Below are 17,509 nucleotides of genomic sequence, written 5' to 3' on the forward strand. Positions count from 1 at the left end.
ATTGTCCCCGCCCCCCGTATATACACTATATTGCCCCAAGTATTGTCCCCGCCCCCCCCCCGTATATACACTATATTGCCCCAAGTATTGTCCCCGCCCCCCCCCCGTATATACACTATATTGCCCCAAGTATTGTCCCCCCCCCGTATATACACTATATTACCCCAAGTATTGTCCCCGCCCCCCCGTATATACACTATATTGCCCCAAGTATTGTCCCCCCCCCGTATATACACTATATTACCCCAAGTATTGTCCCCGCCCCCGTATATACACTATATTACCCCAAGTATTGTCCCCGCCCCCCCGTATATACACTATATTACCCCAAGTATTGTCCCCGCCCCCCCGTATATACACTATATTACCCCAAGTATTGTCCCCGCCCCCCGTATATACACTATATTACCCCAAGTATTGTCCCCGCCCCCCGTATATACACTATATTACCCCAAGTATTGTCCCCGCCCCCCCGTATATACACTATATTACCCCAAGTATTGTCCCCGCCCCCCGTATATACACTATATTACCGCAAGTATTGTCCCCGCCCCCCCCCGTATATACAATATATTGCCCCAAGTATTGTCCCCGCCCCCCGTATATACACTATATTACCCCAAGTATTGTCCCCGCCCCCCCCCCCCCGTATATACACTATATTACCCCAAGTATTGTCCCCGCCCCCCCGTATATACACTATATTACCCCAAGTATTGTCCCCGCCCCCCGTATATACACTATATTACCCCAAGTATTGTCCCCGCCCCCCCTTATATACACTATATTGCCCCAAGTATTGAAGTATTGTCCCCGCCCCCCTTATATACACTATATTACCCCAAGTATTGTCCCCGCCCCCCCGTATATACACTATATTGCCCCAAGTATTGAAGTATTGTCCCCGCCCCCCCGTATATACACTATATTGCCCCAATTATTGTCCCCGCCCCCCCGTATATACACTATATTGCCCCAAGTATTGTCCCCGCCCCCCCCCATATATACACTATATTGCCCCAAGTATTGTCCCCCCCCCGTATATACACTATATTGCCCCAAGTATTGTCCCCGCCCCCCCGTATATACACTATATTACCCCAAGTATTGTCCCTGCCCCCCCGTATATACACTATATTGCCCCAAGTATTGTCCCTGCCCCCCCGTATATACACTATATTACCCCAAGTATTGTCCCTGCCCCCCCGTATATACACTATATTACCCCAAGTATTGTCCCTGCCCCCCCGTATATACACTATATTGCCCCAAGTATTGTCCCCGCCCCCTGTATATACACTATATTGCCCCAAGTATTGTCCCCCCCCCGTATATACACTATATTGCCCCAAGTATTGTCCCCGCCCCCCCCCCCCCGTATATACACTATATTGCCCCAAGTATTGTCCCCGCCCCCTGTATATACACTATATTGCCCCAAGTATTGTCCCCCCCCCCGTATATACACTATATTGCCCCAAGTATTGTCCCCGCCCCCCCGTATATACACTATATTGCCCCAAGTATTGTCCCCGCCCCCCCTGTATATACACTATATTGCCCCAAGTATTGTCCCCGCCCCCCCGTATATACACTATATTGCCCCAAGTATTGTCCCTGCCCCCCCGTATATACACTATATTGCCCCAAGTATTGTCCCCGCCCCCTGTATATACACTATATTGCCCCAAGTATTGTCCCCGCCCCCCGTATATACACTATATTGCCCCAAGTATTGTCCCCCCCCCGTATATACACTATATTACCCCAAGTATTGTCCCCGCCCCCCCGTATATACACTATATTGCCCCAAGTATTGTCCCCGCCCCCCCCGTATATACACTATATTGCCCCAAGTATTGTCCCTGCCCCCCCGTATATACACTATATTGCCCCAAGTATTGTCCCCGCCCCCTCCCGTATATACACTATATTGCCCCAAGTATTGTCCCCGCCCCCTGTATATACACTATATTGCCCCAAGTATTGTCCCCCCCCCGTATATACACTATATTGCCCCAAGTATTGTCCCCCCCCCCGTATATACACTATATTGCCCCAAGTATTGTCCCCCCCCCCCCGTATATACACTATATTGCCCCAAGTATTGTCCCCGCCCCCCCGTATATACACTATATTGCCCAAGTATTGTCCCCGCCCCCCCCGTATATACACTATATTGCCCCAAGTATTGTCCCCGCCCCCCCGTATATACACTATATTGCCCCAAGTATTGTCCCCGCCCCCCCGTATATACACTATATTGCCCCAAGTATTGTCCCTGCCCCCCCGTATATACACTATATTGCCCCAAGTATTGTCCCCGCCCCCTCCCGTATATACACTATATTGCCCCAAGTATTGTCCCCCCCCGTATATACACTATATTGCCCCAAGTATTGTCCCCGCCCCCCCGTATATACACTATATTGCCCCAAGTATTGTCCCCTCCCCCCCGTATATACACTATATTGCCCCAAGTATTGTCCCCGCCCCCCCATATATACACTATATTGCCCAAGTATTGTCCCCGCCCCCCCATATATACACTATATTGCCCCAAGTATTGTCCCCCCCCGTATATACACCATATTGCCCCAAGTATTGTCCCCCCCCCGTATATACACTATATTGCCCCAAGTATTGTCCCCACCCCCCATATATACACTATATTACCCCAAGTATTGTCCCCGCCCCCCCTATATACACTATATTGCCCCAAGTATTGTCCCCGCCCCCCCCCCCCGTATATACACTATATTGCCCCAAGTATTGTCCCCGCCCCCCCGTATATACACTATATTACCCCAAGTATTGTCCCCGCCCCCCCGTATATACACTATATTACCCCAAGTATTGGGCCCCCGGCCTTCCCACACTTGTGACCTTTAATGGCCCCCCAGTCTTAGTCCGTAGGGTTCAATATTGAGTTGGCCCCGCCCTTTGCACCTATAACATCCCCAACTCTTCTGGGAAGGCCGTCCACAAGGTTTAGGAGGGTGTCTATGGGAAGGTTGGACCATTCTTCCAGAAGCACATTTGTCAGGTCAGGCACTGATGTCGGGGGAGGAGGCCTGATGTCGGGGGAGGGGCACTGATGTCGGGGGAGGAGGCCTGGCTCGCAGTCTCCGCTCTAATTCATCCCAAAGGTGTTCTATGGAGTTGAGGTCAGGACTCTGTGCAGGACAGTCAAGTTCCTCCACCCCAAACTGGCTCCTCCATGTCTTTATGGACCTTGCTTTGTGCACTGGGGGGCAGTCATGTTGGAACAGGAAGGGGCCGTCCCCAAACTGCTCCCACAAAGTTTTGGGCATGAAATTGTCCAAAATGTCGCCTTAAGAGTTCCCTTCACTGGAACTAGGGGGCCAAGCCAACCCCTGAGGAACAACCCCACACCATGATCCCTCCTCCACCAAACTTTTCACTTGGCACAATGCAGTCAGGCAAGTACCGTTCTCCTGGCCACCGCCAAACCCGGACATGTCCATTGGATTGTCAGACAGAGAAGCATGATCGGTCTCCTCTGCTCTAGAGTCCAGTGGCGGCGTGCTTTACACCACAGCATCCGACGCTTTGCATTGCACTTGGTGATGGAAGGCTTGGATGCAGCTGCTCGGCCATGGAAACCCATTCCATGAAGCTCTCTACGCCCTGTTGTTGGGCTCATCTGAAGGCCACACCAAGTTTGGAGGTGTTTAGCTATTGACTCTGCAGACAGTTGGTGACTTCTGCGCACTGTGCGCTTCAGCATGCGCTGACCCCGCCCTGTCATGTGACGTGGCCTACCACTTGGTGGCTGAGTGGCTGTTGTTCCCAGTGGCTTCCACTTTGTTATAATCCCACTAACAGTTGGTGGAATATTTAGTAGCCAGGAAATGTCACGGATGGACTAAATGACTCCTGTCGGTGTGTCTGTCCTCGGGGGGGGGGGGGTCTCCTGTTGATGGGTCTGTCCCTGGGGGGGGGGGTCTCTTGTCGGTGTGTCTGTCCTCGGGGGGGGGGTCTCCTGTTAGTGTGTCTGTCCCTGGGGGGGGGTCTCCTGTCGGTGTGTCTGTCCCAGGGGGGGTCTCCTGTTAGTGTGTCTGTCCCTGGGGGGGGTCTCCTGTTAGTGTGTCTGTCCCTGGGGGGGGGTCTCCTGTCGGTGTGTCTGTCCTCAGGGGGTGGTCTCTTGTCGGTGTGTCTGTCCTCGGGGGGGGGTCTCCTGTCGGTGTGTCTGTCCCTGGAGGGGGGGGTCTCCTGTCGGTGTGTCTGTCCCCGGGGGGGTCTCTTGTCGGTTTGTCTGTCCCTGGGGGGGGGGGTCTCTTGTCGGTGTGTCTGTCCTCGGGGGGTGGTCTCCTGTCGGTGTGTCTGTCCTCGGGGGGTGGTCTCCTGTCGGTGTGTCTGTCCCTGGGGGGGGGGGGTCTCCTGTCGGTGTGTCTGTCCTCGGGGGGGGGGGGTGTCTCCTGTCAGTGTGTCTGTCCTTAGGGGGGGGGTCTCCTGTCGGTGTGTCTGTCCTCGGGGGGGGTCTCCTGTCGGTATGTCTGTCCTCGGGGGGGGGGTCTCCTGTCGGTGTGTCTGTCCCCGGGGGGGTCTCCTGTCGGTGTGTCTGTCCTCGGGGGGGGGGGGGGGTCTCCTGTCGGTGTGTCTGTCCCTGGGGGGGGGGGGTCTCCTGTCGGTGTGTCTGTCCTCGGGGGGGGGGGGTGTCTCCTGTCAATGTGTCTGTCCTCGGGGGGGTCTCCTGTCGGTGTGTCTGTCCTCGGGGGGGGGGGTCTCCTGTCGGTGTGTCTGTCCTCGGGGGGGGGGGTCTCCTGTCGGTGTGTCTGTCCCTGGGGGGGTCTCCTGTCGGTGTGTCTGTCCCCGGGGGGGTCTCTTGTCGGTGTGTCTGTCTTCGGGGGGTGGTCTCCTGTCGGTGTGTCTGTCCTCGGGGGGTGGTCTCCTGTCGGTGTGTCTGTCCCTGGGGGGGGGGGTCTCCTGTCGGTGTGTCTGTCCTCGGGGGGGGGGGGTGTCTCCTGTCAGTGTGTCTGTCCTTAGGGGGGGGTCTCCTGTCGGTGTGTCTGTCCTCGGGGGGGTCTGCTGTCGGTGTGTCTGTCCTCGGGGGGGGGGGTCTCCTGTCGGTGTGTCTGTCCCCGGGGGGGTCTCCTGTCGGTGTGTCTGTCCTCGGGGGGGGGGTCTCCTGTCGGTGTGTCTGTCCCCGGGGGGGGGGTCTCCTGTCGGTGTGTCTGTCCTCGGGGGGGGGGGGTCTCCTGTCGGTGTGTCTGTCCTCGGGGGGGGGGGGTGTCTCCTGTCAATGTGTCTGTCCTCGGGGGGGTCTCCTGTCGGTGTGTCTGTCCTCGGGGGGGGGGTCTCCTGTCGGTGTGTCTGTCCTCGGGGGGGGGGGTCTCCTGTCGGTGTGTCTGTCCTCGGGGGGGGGGGGTCTCCTGTCGGTGTGTCTGTCCCCGGGGGGGGGGGGTCTCCTGTCGGTGTGTCTGTCCTCGGGGGGGGGGGGTCTCCTGTCGGTGTGTCTGTCCTCGGGGGGGGGGGTCTCCTGTCGGTGTGTCTGTCCTCGGGGGGGGGGGTCTCCTGTCGGTGTGTCTGTCCTCGGGGGGGGGGGTCTCCTGTCGGTGTGTCTGTCCTCGGGGGGGGGGGGTGTCTCCTGTCAATGTGTCTGTCCTCGGGGGGGTCTCCTGTCGGTGTGTCTGTCCTCGGGGGGGGGGGGGTCTCCTGTCGGTGTGTCTGTCCTCGGGGGGGGGTCTCCTGTCGGTGTGTCTGTCCTCGGGGGGGGGGGGTCTCCTGTCGGTGTGTCTGTCCCCGGGGGGGGGGGTCTCCTGTCGGTGTGTCTGTCCTCGGGGGGGGGGGGTGTCTCCTGTCAATGTGTCTGTCCTCGGGGGGGTCTCCTGTCGGTGTGTCTGTCCTCGGGGGGGGGGGGGTCTCCTGTCGGTGTGTCTGTCCTCGGGGGGGGGGGGCTCCTGTCGGTGTGTCTGTCCCCGGGGGGGTCTCCTGTCGGTGTGTCTGTCCTCGGGGGGGGGGGGGTCTCCTGTCAGTGTGTCTGTCCTTAGGGGGGGGTCTCCTGTCGGTGTGTCTGTCCTCGGGGGGGTCTCCTGTCGGTGTGTCTGTCCTCGGGGGGGGGGGGTCTCCTGTCGGTGTGTCTGTCCTCGGGGGGGGTCTCCTGTCGGTGTGTCTGTCCCCGGGGGGGTCTCCTGTCGGTGTGTCAGTCCTCGGGGTGATGATGAGGGTTGGGATCACACCCCCCGGGGGTCTCACCAGCCGTCTTCCTTTCTCTCCTGGCAGTTGGCGGGTTGGAAGAACTGACCAAGAAATTCAGCAAGAACCTGGTTCTGTATGGACTGTGCCGAGTGCCGGACCCCCACACCCAGGGGCCCCGCTGTGTCCTCATATACTGGGTAAGATGACATCGGCCTTCATTATAAAGATAGGAGAGTCTGTGGAGGTCTCAGTGCAGTACCGCCCCCCACGTCGGCCTCCGGTGACATCTCCTTCTCAGGGTCTCCATTGGGACCCTTCAGTCCTTTTACTATTTATTGCTTCTAGGAGAACGGGGGGGGGCAGGATACCCGACACAGGGGGCATGGGACTGGTGGGGGGGCAGGATACCCGACACAGGGGGCATGGGACTGGTGGGGGGGCATGATACCCGACACAGGGGGCATGGGACTGGTGGGGGGGCAGGATACCCGACACAGGGGGCATGGGACTGGTGGGGGGGCATGATACCCGACACAGGGGGCATGGGACTGGTGGGGGGGCATGATACCCGACACAGGGGGCATGGGACTGGTGGGGGGGCGGGATACCCGACACAGGGGGCATGGGACTGGTGGGGGGGCGGGATACCCGACACAGGGGGCATGGGACTGGTGCTCTGGTATCACTGGGAGTAGTAGTAGTGGTACATGTAGGAGTAGTGGTGGTAGTAGTAGTGGTACATGTAGGAGTAGTAGTAGTGGTACATGTAGGAGTAGTGGTAGTAGTAGCAGTGGTACATGTAGGAGTAGTAGAAGTGGTAGATGTAGGAGTAGTAGTGGTACATGTAGGAGTAGTAGTAGAAGTGGTAGATGTAGGAGGAGGAGTAGTAGTAGTGGTACATGTAGGAGTAGTGGTGGTAGTAGCAGTGGTACATGTAAAAGTAGTGGTGGTAGTAGCAGTGGTACATGTAGAAGTAGTGGTGGTAGTAGCAGTGGTACATGTAGGAGTAGTGGTAGTAGTAGTGGTACATGTAGGAGTAGTGGTGGTAGTAGTAGTGGTACATGTAGGAGTAGTGGCGGTAGTAGTAGTGGTACATGTAGGAGGAGGAGTAGTAGTAGTGGTACATGTAGGAGTACTGGTAGTAGTAGTGGTACATGTAGTAGTAGTAGCAGTGGTACATGTAGGAGTGGTAGTAGTAGTGGTAAATGTAGGAGTAGTAGTAGTAGTAGCAGTGGTACATGTAGGAGTAGTGGTAGTAGTAGTGGTAAATGTAGGAGTAGTAGTAGTAGTAGCAGTGGTACATGTAGGAGTAGTAGTAGCAGTGGTACATGTAGGAGTAGTGGTAGTAGTAGCAGTGGTACATGTAGGAGTAGTAGCAGTGGTACATGTAGGAGTAGTATCAGTGGTACATGTAGGAGTAGTAGTAGTGGTACATGTAGGAGTAGTGGTGGTAGTAGCAGTGGTACATGTAGAAGTAGTGGTGGTAGTAGCAGTGGTACATGTAGATGTAGTGGTAGTAGTAGTGGTGGTACATGTAGTAGTAGTAGCAGTGGTACATGTAGGAGTAGTGGTAGTAGTAGCAGTGGTACATGTAGGAGTAGTAGCAGTGGTACATGTAGGAGTAGTAGCAGTGGTACATGTAGGAGTAGTAGCAGTGGTACATGTAGTAGTAGTAGCAGTGGTACATGTAGGAGTAGTGGTGGTAGCAGTGGTACATGTAGAAGTAGTGGTGGTAGTAGCAGTGGTACATGTAGTAGTAGTGGAAGTAGTAGTGGTACATGTAGGAGGAGGAGGAGTAGTAGTGGTACATGTAGGAGTAGTGGTGGTAGTAGCAGTGGTACATGTAGAAGTTGTGGTAGTAGTAGCAGCAGTGGTACATGTAGGAGTAGTGGTAGTAGTAGCAGTGGTACATGTAGGAGTAGTGGTAGTAGTAGTGGTACATGTAGAAGTAGTGGTGGTGGTAGTAGCAGTGGTACATGTAGGAGTAGTGGTAGTAGCAGTGGTACATGTAGGAGTAGTGGTAGTAGCAGTGGTACATGTAGGAGGAGTAGTAGTAGCAGTGGTACATGTAGGAGTAGTGGTAGTAGCAGTGGTACATGTAGGAGGAGTAGTAGTAGCAGTGGTACATGTAGGAGTAGTGGTAGTAGTAGCAGTGGTACATGTAGAAGTAGTGGTGGTAGTAGCAGAGGTACATGTAGGAGTAGTAATAGCAGTGGTACATGTAGGAGTAGTGGTAGTAGTGGTACATGTAGGAGTGGTAGTAGTAGTGGTACATGTAGTAGTAGTGGTACATGTAGGAGTAGTAGTAGTAGCAGTGGTACATGTAGGAGTAGTGGTAGTAGTAGTGGTACATGTAGGAGTGGTATTAGTAGTGGTACATATAGTAGCAGTGGTACATGTAGGAGTAGTGGTAGTAGCAGTGGTACATGTAGAAGTAGTGGTGGTAGTAGCAGTGGTACATGTAGGAGTAGTAGTAGTAGTAGCAGTGTTACATGTAGGAGTAGTGGTAGTAGTAGTGGTACATGTAGTAGTAGTGGTACATGTAGGAGTAATAGTAGTAGCAGTGGTACATATAGAAGTAGTGGTGGTAGTAGCAGTGGTACATGTAGGAGTAGTAGTAGTAGTAGCAGTGGTACATGTAGGAGTAGTGGTAGTAGTAGTGGTACATGTAGGAGTAGTGGTAGTAGCAGTGGTACATGTAGAAGTAGTGGTGGTAGTAGCAGTGGTACATGTAGGAGTAGTGGTAGTAGCAGTGGTACATGTAGGAGTAGTGGTAGTAGCAGTGGTACATGTAGGAGGAGTAGTAGTAGCAGTGGTACATGTAGGAGGAGTAGTAGTAGCAGTGGTACATGTAGGAGTAGTGGTAGTAGCAGTGGTACATGTAGGAGTAGTAGTAGTAGCAGTGGTACATGTAGGAGTAGTGGTAGTAGTAGTAGTGGTACATGTAGCAGTAGTGGTACATGTAGGAGTAGTAGTAGTAGCAGTGGTACATGTAGAAGTAGTGGTGGTAGTAGCAGTGGTACATGTAGGAGTAGTAGTAGTAGTAGCAGTGGTACATGTAGGAGTAGTGGTAGTAGTAGTGGTACATGTAGGAGTGGTATTAGTAGTGGTACATGTAGTAGTAGTGGTACATGTAGGAGTAGTAGCAGTGGTACATGTAGGAGTAGTGGTAGTAGTAGTGGTACATGTAGGAGTAGTGATAGTAGTAGTGGTACATGTAGGAGTGGTAGTAGTAGTGGTACATGTAGTAGTAGTAGTAGTGGTACATGTAGGAGTAGTGATAGTAGTAGTGATACATGTAGGAGTGGTAGTAGTAGTGGTACATGTAGGAGTAGTAGTAGTGGTAGTAGTGGTACATGTAGGAGTAGTAGTAGTAGTAGTAGTGGTACATGTAGGAGGAGTAGTAGTAGCAGTGATAATGTAGGAGTAGTAGTAGTAGTGGTACATGTAGGAGTAGTAGTAGTAGTAGTGGTGGTACATGTAGGAGGAGTAGTAGTAGCAGTGGTACATGTAGGAGTAGTAGTAGTAGTGGTACATGTAGGAGTAGTAGTAGTAGTGGTACATGTAGGAGTAGTAGTAGTGGTGGTACATGTAGGAGTAGTAGTAGCAGTGGTACATGTAGTAGTAGTGGTAGTAGTAGTGGTACATGTAGGAGTAGTGGTAGTAGCAGTGGTACATGTAGGAGTAGTAGTAGTAGTGGTACATGTAGGAGTAGTAGTAGTAGCAGTGGTACATGTAGGAGTAGTAGTAGTAGTAGTAGTGGTACATGTAGTAGTAGTGGTAGTAGTAGTGGTACATGTAGGAGTAGTAGTAGTGGTACATGTAGGAGTAGTAGTATTAGTAGTGGTACATGTAGGAGTAGTAGTAGTGGTACATGTAGGAGTAGTAGTAGTAGTAGTAGTAGTGGTACATGTAGTAGGAGTAGTAGTAGTAGTGGTACATGTAGGAGTAGTAGTAGTAGTGGTACATGTAGGAGTAGTAGTAGTAGTAGTGGTGGTACATGTAGGAGTAGTAGTAGTAGTAGTAGTGGTACATGTAGTAGGAGTAGTAGTAGTAGTGGTACATGTAGGAGTAGTAGTAGTAGTAGTGGTACATGTAGGAGTAGTAGTAGTGGTACATGTAGGAGTAGTAGTAGTAGTAGTGGTACATGTAGGAGTAGTAGTAGTAGTGGTACATGTAGGAGTAGTAGTAGTAGTGGTACATGTAGGAGTAGTAGTAGTAGTGGTACATGTAGTAGTAGTAGTGGTACATGTAGGAGTAGTAGTAGTAGTGGTACATGTAGGAGTAGTGGTAGTAGTAGTGGTACATGTAGTAGGAGTAGTAGTAGTAGTGGTACATGTAGGAGTAGTAGTAGTAGTGGTACATGTAGGAGTAGTAGTAGCAGCAGTGGTACATGTAGGGATAGTAGTAGTGGTACATGTAGTAGTAGTGGTGGTACATGTAGGAGTAGTAGTAGTAGTGGTACATGTAGTAGTAGTAGTGGTACATGTAGGAGTAGTAGTAGTAGTGGTACATGTAGGAGTAGTAGTAGTAGTGGTACATGTAGGAGTAGTAGTAGCAGTGGTACATGTAGGAGTAGTAGTAGTGGTACATGTAGTAGTAGTGGTGGTACATGTAGGAGTAGTAGTAGTAGTGGTACATGTAGGAGTAGTAGTAGTAGTGGTACATGTAGGAGTAGTAGTGGTACATGTAGTAGTAGTGGTGGTACATGTAGGAGTAGTAGTAGTAGTGGTACATGTAGGAGTAGTAGTAGTAGTGGTACATGTAGGAGTAGTAGTAGCAGTGGTACATGTAGGAGTAGTAGTAGTAGTGGTACATGTAGGAGTAGTAGTAGTGGTACATGTAGTAGTAGTGGTGGTACATGTAGGAGTAGTAGTAGTGGTACATGTAGGAGTAGTAGTAGCAGTGGTACATGTAGGAGTAGTAGTAGTGGTACATGTAGTAGTAGTGGTACATGTAGGAGTAGTAGTAGCAGTGGTACATGTAGGAGTAGTAGTAGTAGTGGTACATGTAGGAGTAGTAGTAGTGCTACATGTAGTAGTATTGGTGGTACATGTAGGAGTTGTAGTAGTGGTACATGTAGGAGTAGTAGTAGCAGTGGTACATGTAGGAGTAGTAGTAGTGGTACATGTAGTAGTAGTGGTACATGTAGGAGTAGTAGTAGCAGTGGTACATGTAGGAGTAGTAGTAGTGGTACATGTAGGAGTAGTAGTAGTGGTACATGTAGGAGTAGTAGTAGCAGTGGTACATGTAGGAGTAGTAGTAGTGGTACATGTAGTAGTAGTGGTACATGTAGGAGTAGTAGTAGCAGTGGTACATGTAGGAGTAGTAGTAGTAGTGGTACATGTAGGAGTAGTAGTAGTGGTACATGTAGGAGTAGTAGTAGTAGTAGTAGTAGTGGTACATATAGAAGTAGTGGTGGTAGTAGCAGTGGTACATGTAGGAGTAGTAGTAGTGGTACATGTAGTAGTAGTGGTACATGTAGGAGTAGTAGTAGTGGTACATGTAGTAGTAGTGGTACATGTAGGAGGAGTAGTAGCAGTGGTACATGTAGGAGTATCTTGGTATCCGTAGTAGCAGTCCTAGCAGTAGTAGTATAGTAGTATCAGTAGTACTGGAAGAGGTAGTTGTAGTATTTGTAGCTGTAGTAGTTGTCTTCCTAGTAGTGATAGAGGTAGTATTAGTATTAGTGATAGTGATAACAGTATCATTGGTAGTAGTAGCGGCAGTAGTGGGAGTAGTTGTACTACTGGTGGTGGTAGTAGTAGTATTGGTAGTTCCCCCAGAGATCCCGTCTTTGCTCCCCCAGCACCGGTCCCAGGAGAAATAGAAAATAAAGGAATAGAATAGAAAAAAACTATAGAAAAGAAGAATAGAATATAATAAAATAGGAAATGAATAGAATAAAAAATAAAGGAATAGAAAAGAGTAGAATAGAATCGAGCCGTCTTCTGAAATTCGAAACAATACTATAGAATAGAATAGACAATACTATAGAATAGAATAGACAATGAATACTATAGAACAGAATAGACAATGAATACTATAGAACAGAATAGACAATGAATACTATAGAACAGAATAGACAATACTATAGAATAGAATAGACAATACTATAGAATAGAATAGACAATGAATACTATAGAATAGAATAGACAATGAATACTATAGAACAGAATAGACAATACTATAGAATAGAATAGACAATGAATACTATAGAATAGAATAGACAATGAATACTATAGAATAGAATAGACAATGAATACTATAGAACAGAATAGACAATGAATACTATAGAATAGAATAGACAATGAATACTATAGAACAGAATAGACAATGAATACTATAGAATAGAATAGACAATGAATACTATAGAATAGAATAGACAATGAATACTATAGAATAGAATAGACAATGAATACTATAGAACAGAATAGACAATGAATACTATAGAACAGAATAGACAATGAATACTATAGAATAGAATAGAGAATGAATACTATAGAACAGAATAGACAATGAATACTATAGAATAGAATAGACAATACTATAGAATAGAATAGACAATGAATACTATAGAATAGAATAGACAATGAATACTATAGAATAGAATAGACAATACTATAGAATAGAATAGACAATGAATACTATAGAATAGAATAGAGAATGAATACTATAGAACAGAATAGACAATGAATACTATAGAATAGAATAGACAATGAATACTATAGAATAGAATAGACAATGAATACTATAGAACAGAATAGACAATGAATACTATAGAATAGACAATACTATAGAACAGAATAGACAATAAAGGACTAGAATAGGAGAGAATAGGATAGCATATAACAGAGTGACCGTCTTCCGAATTGAGAATTGTGAATAGAATAGATTCTGATTGGACGGCCGATTGGCCTCCATTCCACTGATTTCAGAAAACTCGAATCGAATTGGAGACACAAATGACCGAATCTAAACCAAATCTGAAAGTGAATAAAACGAAGCAAAATTATTTGAATAACGAATCGAATTTCTTCTTTCTGCTCGTCTGATTGTCGCCCAATTGCTCAGTTTTGGGGAAAACAGACTCCCCTAGGTCTCTGTGGTTCTCTAGGCAATGCTGGCAGATCATGGCTGGTGGGAGGGGCTTGCTGAAAACATCGCAGTCTCCCTACCTCAGGAGAGCTCAGCCCTGATACAACCAGTGGGAGGAGTTATACAAATATCGAAATGCCTTGATAGGTAGGCGTCAGTCTAGAGGAGTGGGTGGTCCTAGGCAGGCTGTATTTGCATAGGTAACACCCACATGTGACGCTGACTGGGAGAACTGAAATCCAGGGGGCGGGGCCAGGGACAGTCAGGTTAGGGAGGAGAGGGCAGGATGATGCTGGACGTCCTATCATGGCGTTCTCTGGAAAATGACCGCCTTCTCCTCTGACAGGTCGGTGAAAACGTGGACGCACCGCGGAAGGAGATCAGCGCCCAGCACCTTCCCGCCATCCGCAGGTTCTTCAAGGTAGGTGACAGGAAGTGACCCCATCATCTTCACACCCCAGCAGGGGGCACCACCATTCCTGACCAGTTCCCTGGAGCTCAGTCCCCCCTGGGATCCGCATCCATAGAAAGGCTGAGTGTGGTGCTCCCCCTGCTGGTCACCGGGTGCTACAGACTGTGCTATCTGCTGATCATTCGAATGCAGGAAACTGATCAGCAGATTGCACAGCTAAAGAGTTCCAGATCAAAAATCATACACGGCTAAAGGGATGTCGGGAGTGCGTTCTTTCACATGATGCCGGGGGATGGGGGGGGGGAATGGTGGATAACGGTGGGAGGCGGGGCCAATGGTCATTGATATCATCCCTGGCTGTCTATGATTCTCTATGCAGTGCAGGCAGATTGTGGCTGGTGGGAGGAAATCTGACTAATGCCCATTGCGGGAGGCTGACACCATAGACCTGTATGTGTCATTGTTCCCCCAAATCCTGAGAGTGACCCCGTGTCCCCGTATTGTCTCACCCAGGAGGCCAGCGCCATGCTCCGCCCACAGCGCATGGAGGACATATCCCAGGAGGCCGTCACCCTGGCCCTCAGCAAAGTGCCACGCCCAGCCCGCTCCTTCCACAGACGGAGGATCCCCGCATCCCACGAGGTGGTGGTGAGTGACACCCAGTGCCTGACACCCGTATTACACGTCCTTCCCTTCCCCATCCGTACGGTAAGTCACCCTACAATGTTCCCAAATCCGACCCATCCGACCCATCCGAACCCACTGCCAGGAACAGTCCGCTCTATTCTATTCGGATTTCGGAAGACGGCTTTATTCTTACTATTCTATTCTATTCTTTTATTTTCTATTCTATTCTTTTTGAATATCGAATTTCAGAAGACAGCTATGTTCTATTCTATTTAATTTTTTTTGATTCCATTCTATTCTTTTCTGTTTTATTCTTTTATATTCTATTGTATTCTATCCTTTTCAAACTTTGAATTTCGGAAAATGGCTATATTGTTTCTATTCTATTCTCTTTCTTTCTTTCTATTTTTTTATTTTATATTCTATTTCATCCTTCTCTTTTCAAAATTAAAAATTTTGGAAGACAGTTATATTCTATTTTATGCTGTTCTATTCTTTTCTCTTCTATTCCCTTATTTTCTATTCTATTCTGTTTTATTCTCTTTTCTTCGTTTCTTTTCTTTTCAGAATTCAAATTTTTGGAAGACAGTTATATTCTTTCTATTCAATTCTACGTTTTTATTTTCTGTCCTGTTTTAGTCTATTCTATTCTATGCTTTTATGCTTTATTCCTTTATTTTCTATTCTATCCTGTTTTAGTCTATTCTATTCTATTCCTTTATTTTCTATTCTATTCTGTTTTAGTCTATTCTGTTCTTTTCGCATTCGAAGTTTGTCAGACGTCTAGATTCTAACACTGATACACGCGATCTTTGAAGGGAATCGGCAATATGTGTACATTTCAAATTTGTTTTCGAATTCTAACTCGATTTTCGTTTTGAAATTCAATTCGGATCATTCGTTATTTCAGACAATTTTTTTTTTTCGTTTTTCCGGATTCAGTTAATTTCATTACTATTGTAATTTTCACATTCAGATACATCCGAATCTCCCAATGATGACAATTTCATTCAAATTTTGATTTGAACTGCACACGTCCAACCGATTGGTGAGAGCTCGCCGCCGCCCCTTCCTATTGGTGAGAGCTCGCCGCCGCCCCTTTCTATTGGTGAGAGCTCGCCGCCGCCCCTTCCTATTGGTGAGAGCTCGCCGCCGCCCCTTCCTATTGGTGAGAGCTCACCACTGCCCCCTTCGTATTGGTAAGAGCTCGCCGCCGCCCCTTCCTATTGGTGAGAGCACGCCACCGCCCCTTCCTACTGGTAAGAGCTCGCCGCCGCCCCTTCCTATTGGTGAGAGCTCGCCGCCGCCCCTTCCTACTGGTGAGAGCTCGCCGCCGCCCCTTCCTACTGGTGAGAGCTCGCCGCCGCCCCTTCGCATTGGTGAGAGCACGCTACCACCCCCTTCCTATTGGTGAGAGCACGCCACCACTCCTTCCTATTGGTGAGAGCATGCCACCGCCCCCTTCCTATTGGTGAGAGTACGCCATCGCCTCTTCATATTGGTGAGAGCATGCCACCGCCCCCTTCCTATTGGTGAGAGCACGCCACTACCCTCTTCCTATTGGTGAGAGCTCGCCGCCCCCTTCATATTGGTGAGAGTACGCCATCACCCCTTCGTATTGGTGAGAGCACGCCACTACCCTCTTCCTATTGGTGAGAGCTCGCCGCCCCCTTCATATTGGTGAGAGTACGCCATCACCCCTTCGTATTGGTGAGAGCTCACCTCCGCCCCCTTCATATTGGTGAGAGCTCGCCGCCCCCTTCATATTGCTGGACAGACTGCAAGCAAACACCCTGGGAAACATCTCTTACATGCCTGAGTCCCACTCTGTGTACCTTTATGTAATACACTCCTCTTCATACTACTATCCTCTGTTCCCAAATCTCATTTCTTTACCCCTCTGCTCCACCCCAAAACCTGCACATCTCCCCCTCATTGCTATCATCTCCCTACTACTGCTCTCATCACCCCCCACAATGCCTCTTCTACTCCTTCTCATTTTCCTCTCCTCCATTCCCAAAATCCATTCACTATATCCCTCTGCTCCTCCTAAACATTTGTATATTGTGTCCTCACTGCTTCCTTCGCCCCTCTATGGCACCCACCACCTCCTCCTATTATTCCACTCTCCCACTGACCCCAACACCTCCACTAGGAGTTTCTCACGCTCCTGCACATCCCGCTCCCATGCCACCTTTCTCACCCTTCTCCTCCTCCTAGCCGCGGGAGACATCTCCCCGAATCCTGGCCCTCCACCACCTCCCTCACCCGCACAACACCCTCCCGCCGCCATGTCCTACCGCAACCTAGTATCTGTCCCCCTGCTCCCTAAAATCTCCCCCCCGTTTTCATGTGCACTCCTGAACGCCCGATCGGTGTGCAACAAGCTTACCGCCATCCACGACCTCTTTATCTCCCGCTCCCTCAACCTCCTGGCGATCACGGAAACCTGGATCCAGCCCACTGACTCTACCTCCCCTGCTGCACTCTCCTATGGAGGTCTCACCTGGACCCACTCACCCAGACCTAACGGTCGTAAAGGTGGTGGGGTTGGTCTGCTCCTGTCACCGCGGAGCACCTTCCGAGTCCTCCCAAACCCCCCCTCCCTATCCTTCTCCTCCTTCGAGGCCCACTGCGTCCGACTATTCTCCCCAACCCCCCTGAAGATTGCTGTGATATACCGGCCTCCTGGATCCATACCCCGCTTCATGGATGACTTCTCCTCCTGGCTACCCTTCTTCCTCTCCTCTGAGCTACCCACCATCATTCTTGGGGATTTCAACATCCCTGTCAACCTTGACAACCCGGACACAGCCCGTCTCCTCCACTTAACCTCCTCCTTTGCACTCGCACAGTGCATACAATCCACCACCCACTCCGACGGTAATATCCTTGATCTTGTCTTCTCCAACCGCTGCGCTCCCCACAACCTCACTAACACCCCCTTCCCTCTCTCTGACCACAACCTGATCACCTTCTCTATCTCCTCGTCCTCCAACGCCCACCCCTCCAAATGTCACACTACTACCAGCCGTAACCTCCGCAACCTTAACCCTGCCCCCCTCCACTCTGCAGCTGATCAACTCCATGACAGCATCCTCCCCCTGTCCTGCCCCGACTTGGCTATGACTGCCTACAACAACGCGCTGTCAGCAGCCCTTGACTCACTAGCGCCTTTAACCACACGCAACATCAGACTCCGACCGCTCC

General features: G+C 49.8%; 1 protein-coding gene across 1 annotated transcript in view; it reads left to right on the plus strand.

Moving 5' to 3' along the window:
• The window catches only part of LOC149428401 (uncharacterized), a 96,117-nt gene that overhangs the window by 51,944 nt on the left and 26,664 nt on the right, over positions 1–17,509 (plus strand). Inside the window, exons 3-5 of the mRNA XM_089667460.1 lie at positions 6,247–6,359; positions 13,607–13,681; positions 14,186–14,320. Coding sequence (XP_089523586.1) covers positions 6,247–6,359; positions 13,607–13,681; positions 14,186–14,320 — 323 coding nt within the window. The remainder of the gene's footprint in view (positions 1–6,246; positions 6,360–13,606; positions 13,682–14,185; positions 14,321–17,509) is intronic.

The sequence above is a fragment of the Staurois parvus genome, unplaced genomic scaffold (assembly GCF_062004578.1).
Source record: "Staurois parvus isolate SC_StPar_1 unplaced genomic scaffold, SC_StPar_1.0 ptg003263l, whole genome shotgun sequence".
NCBI classification, from domain to species: domain Eukaryota; kingdom Metazoa; phylum Chordata; class Amphibia; order Anura; family Ranidae; genus Staurois; species Staurois parvus.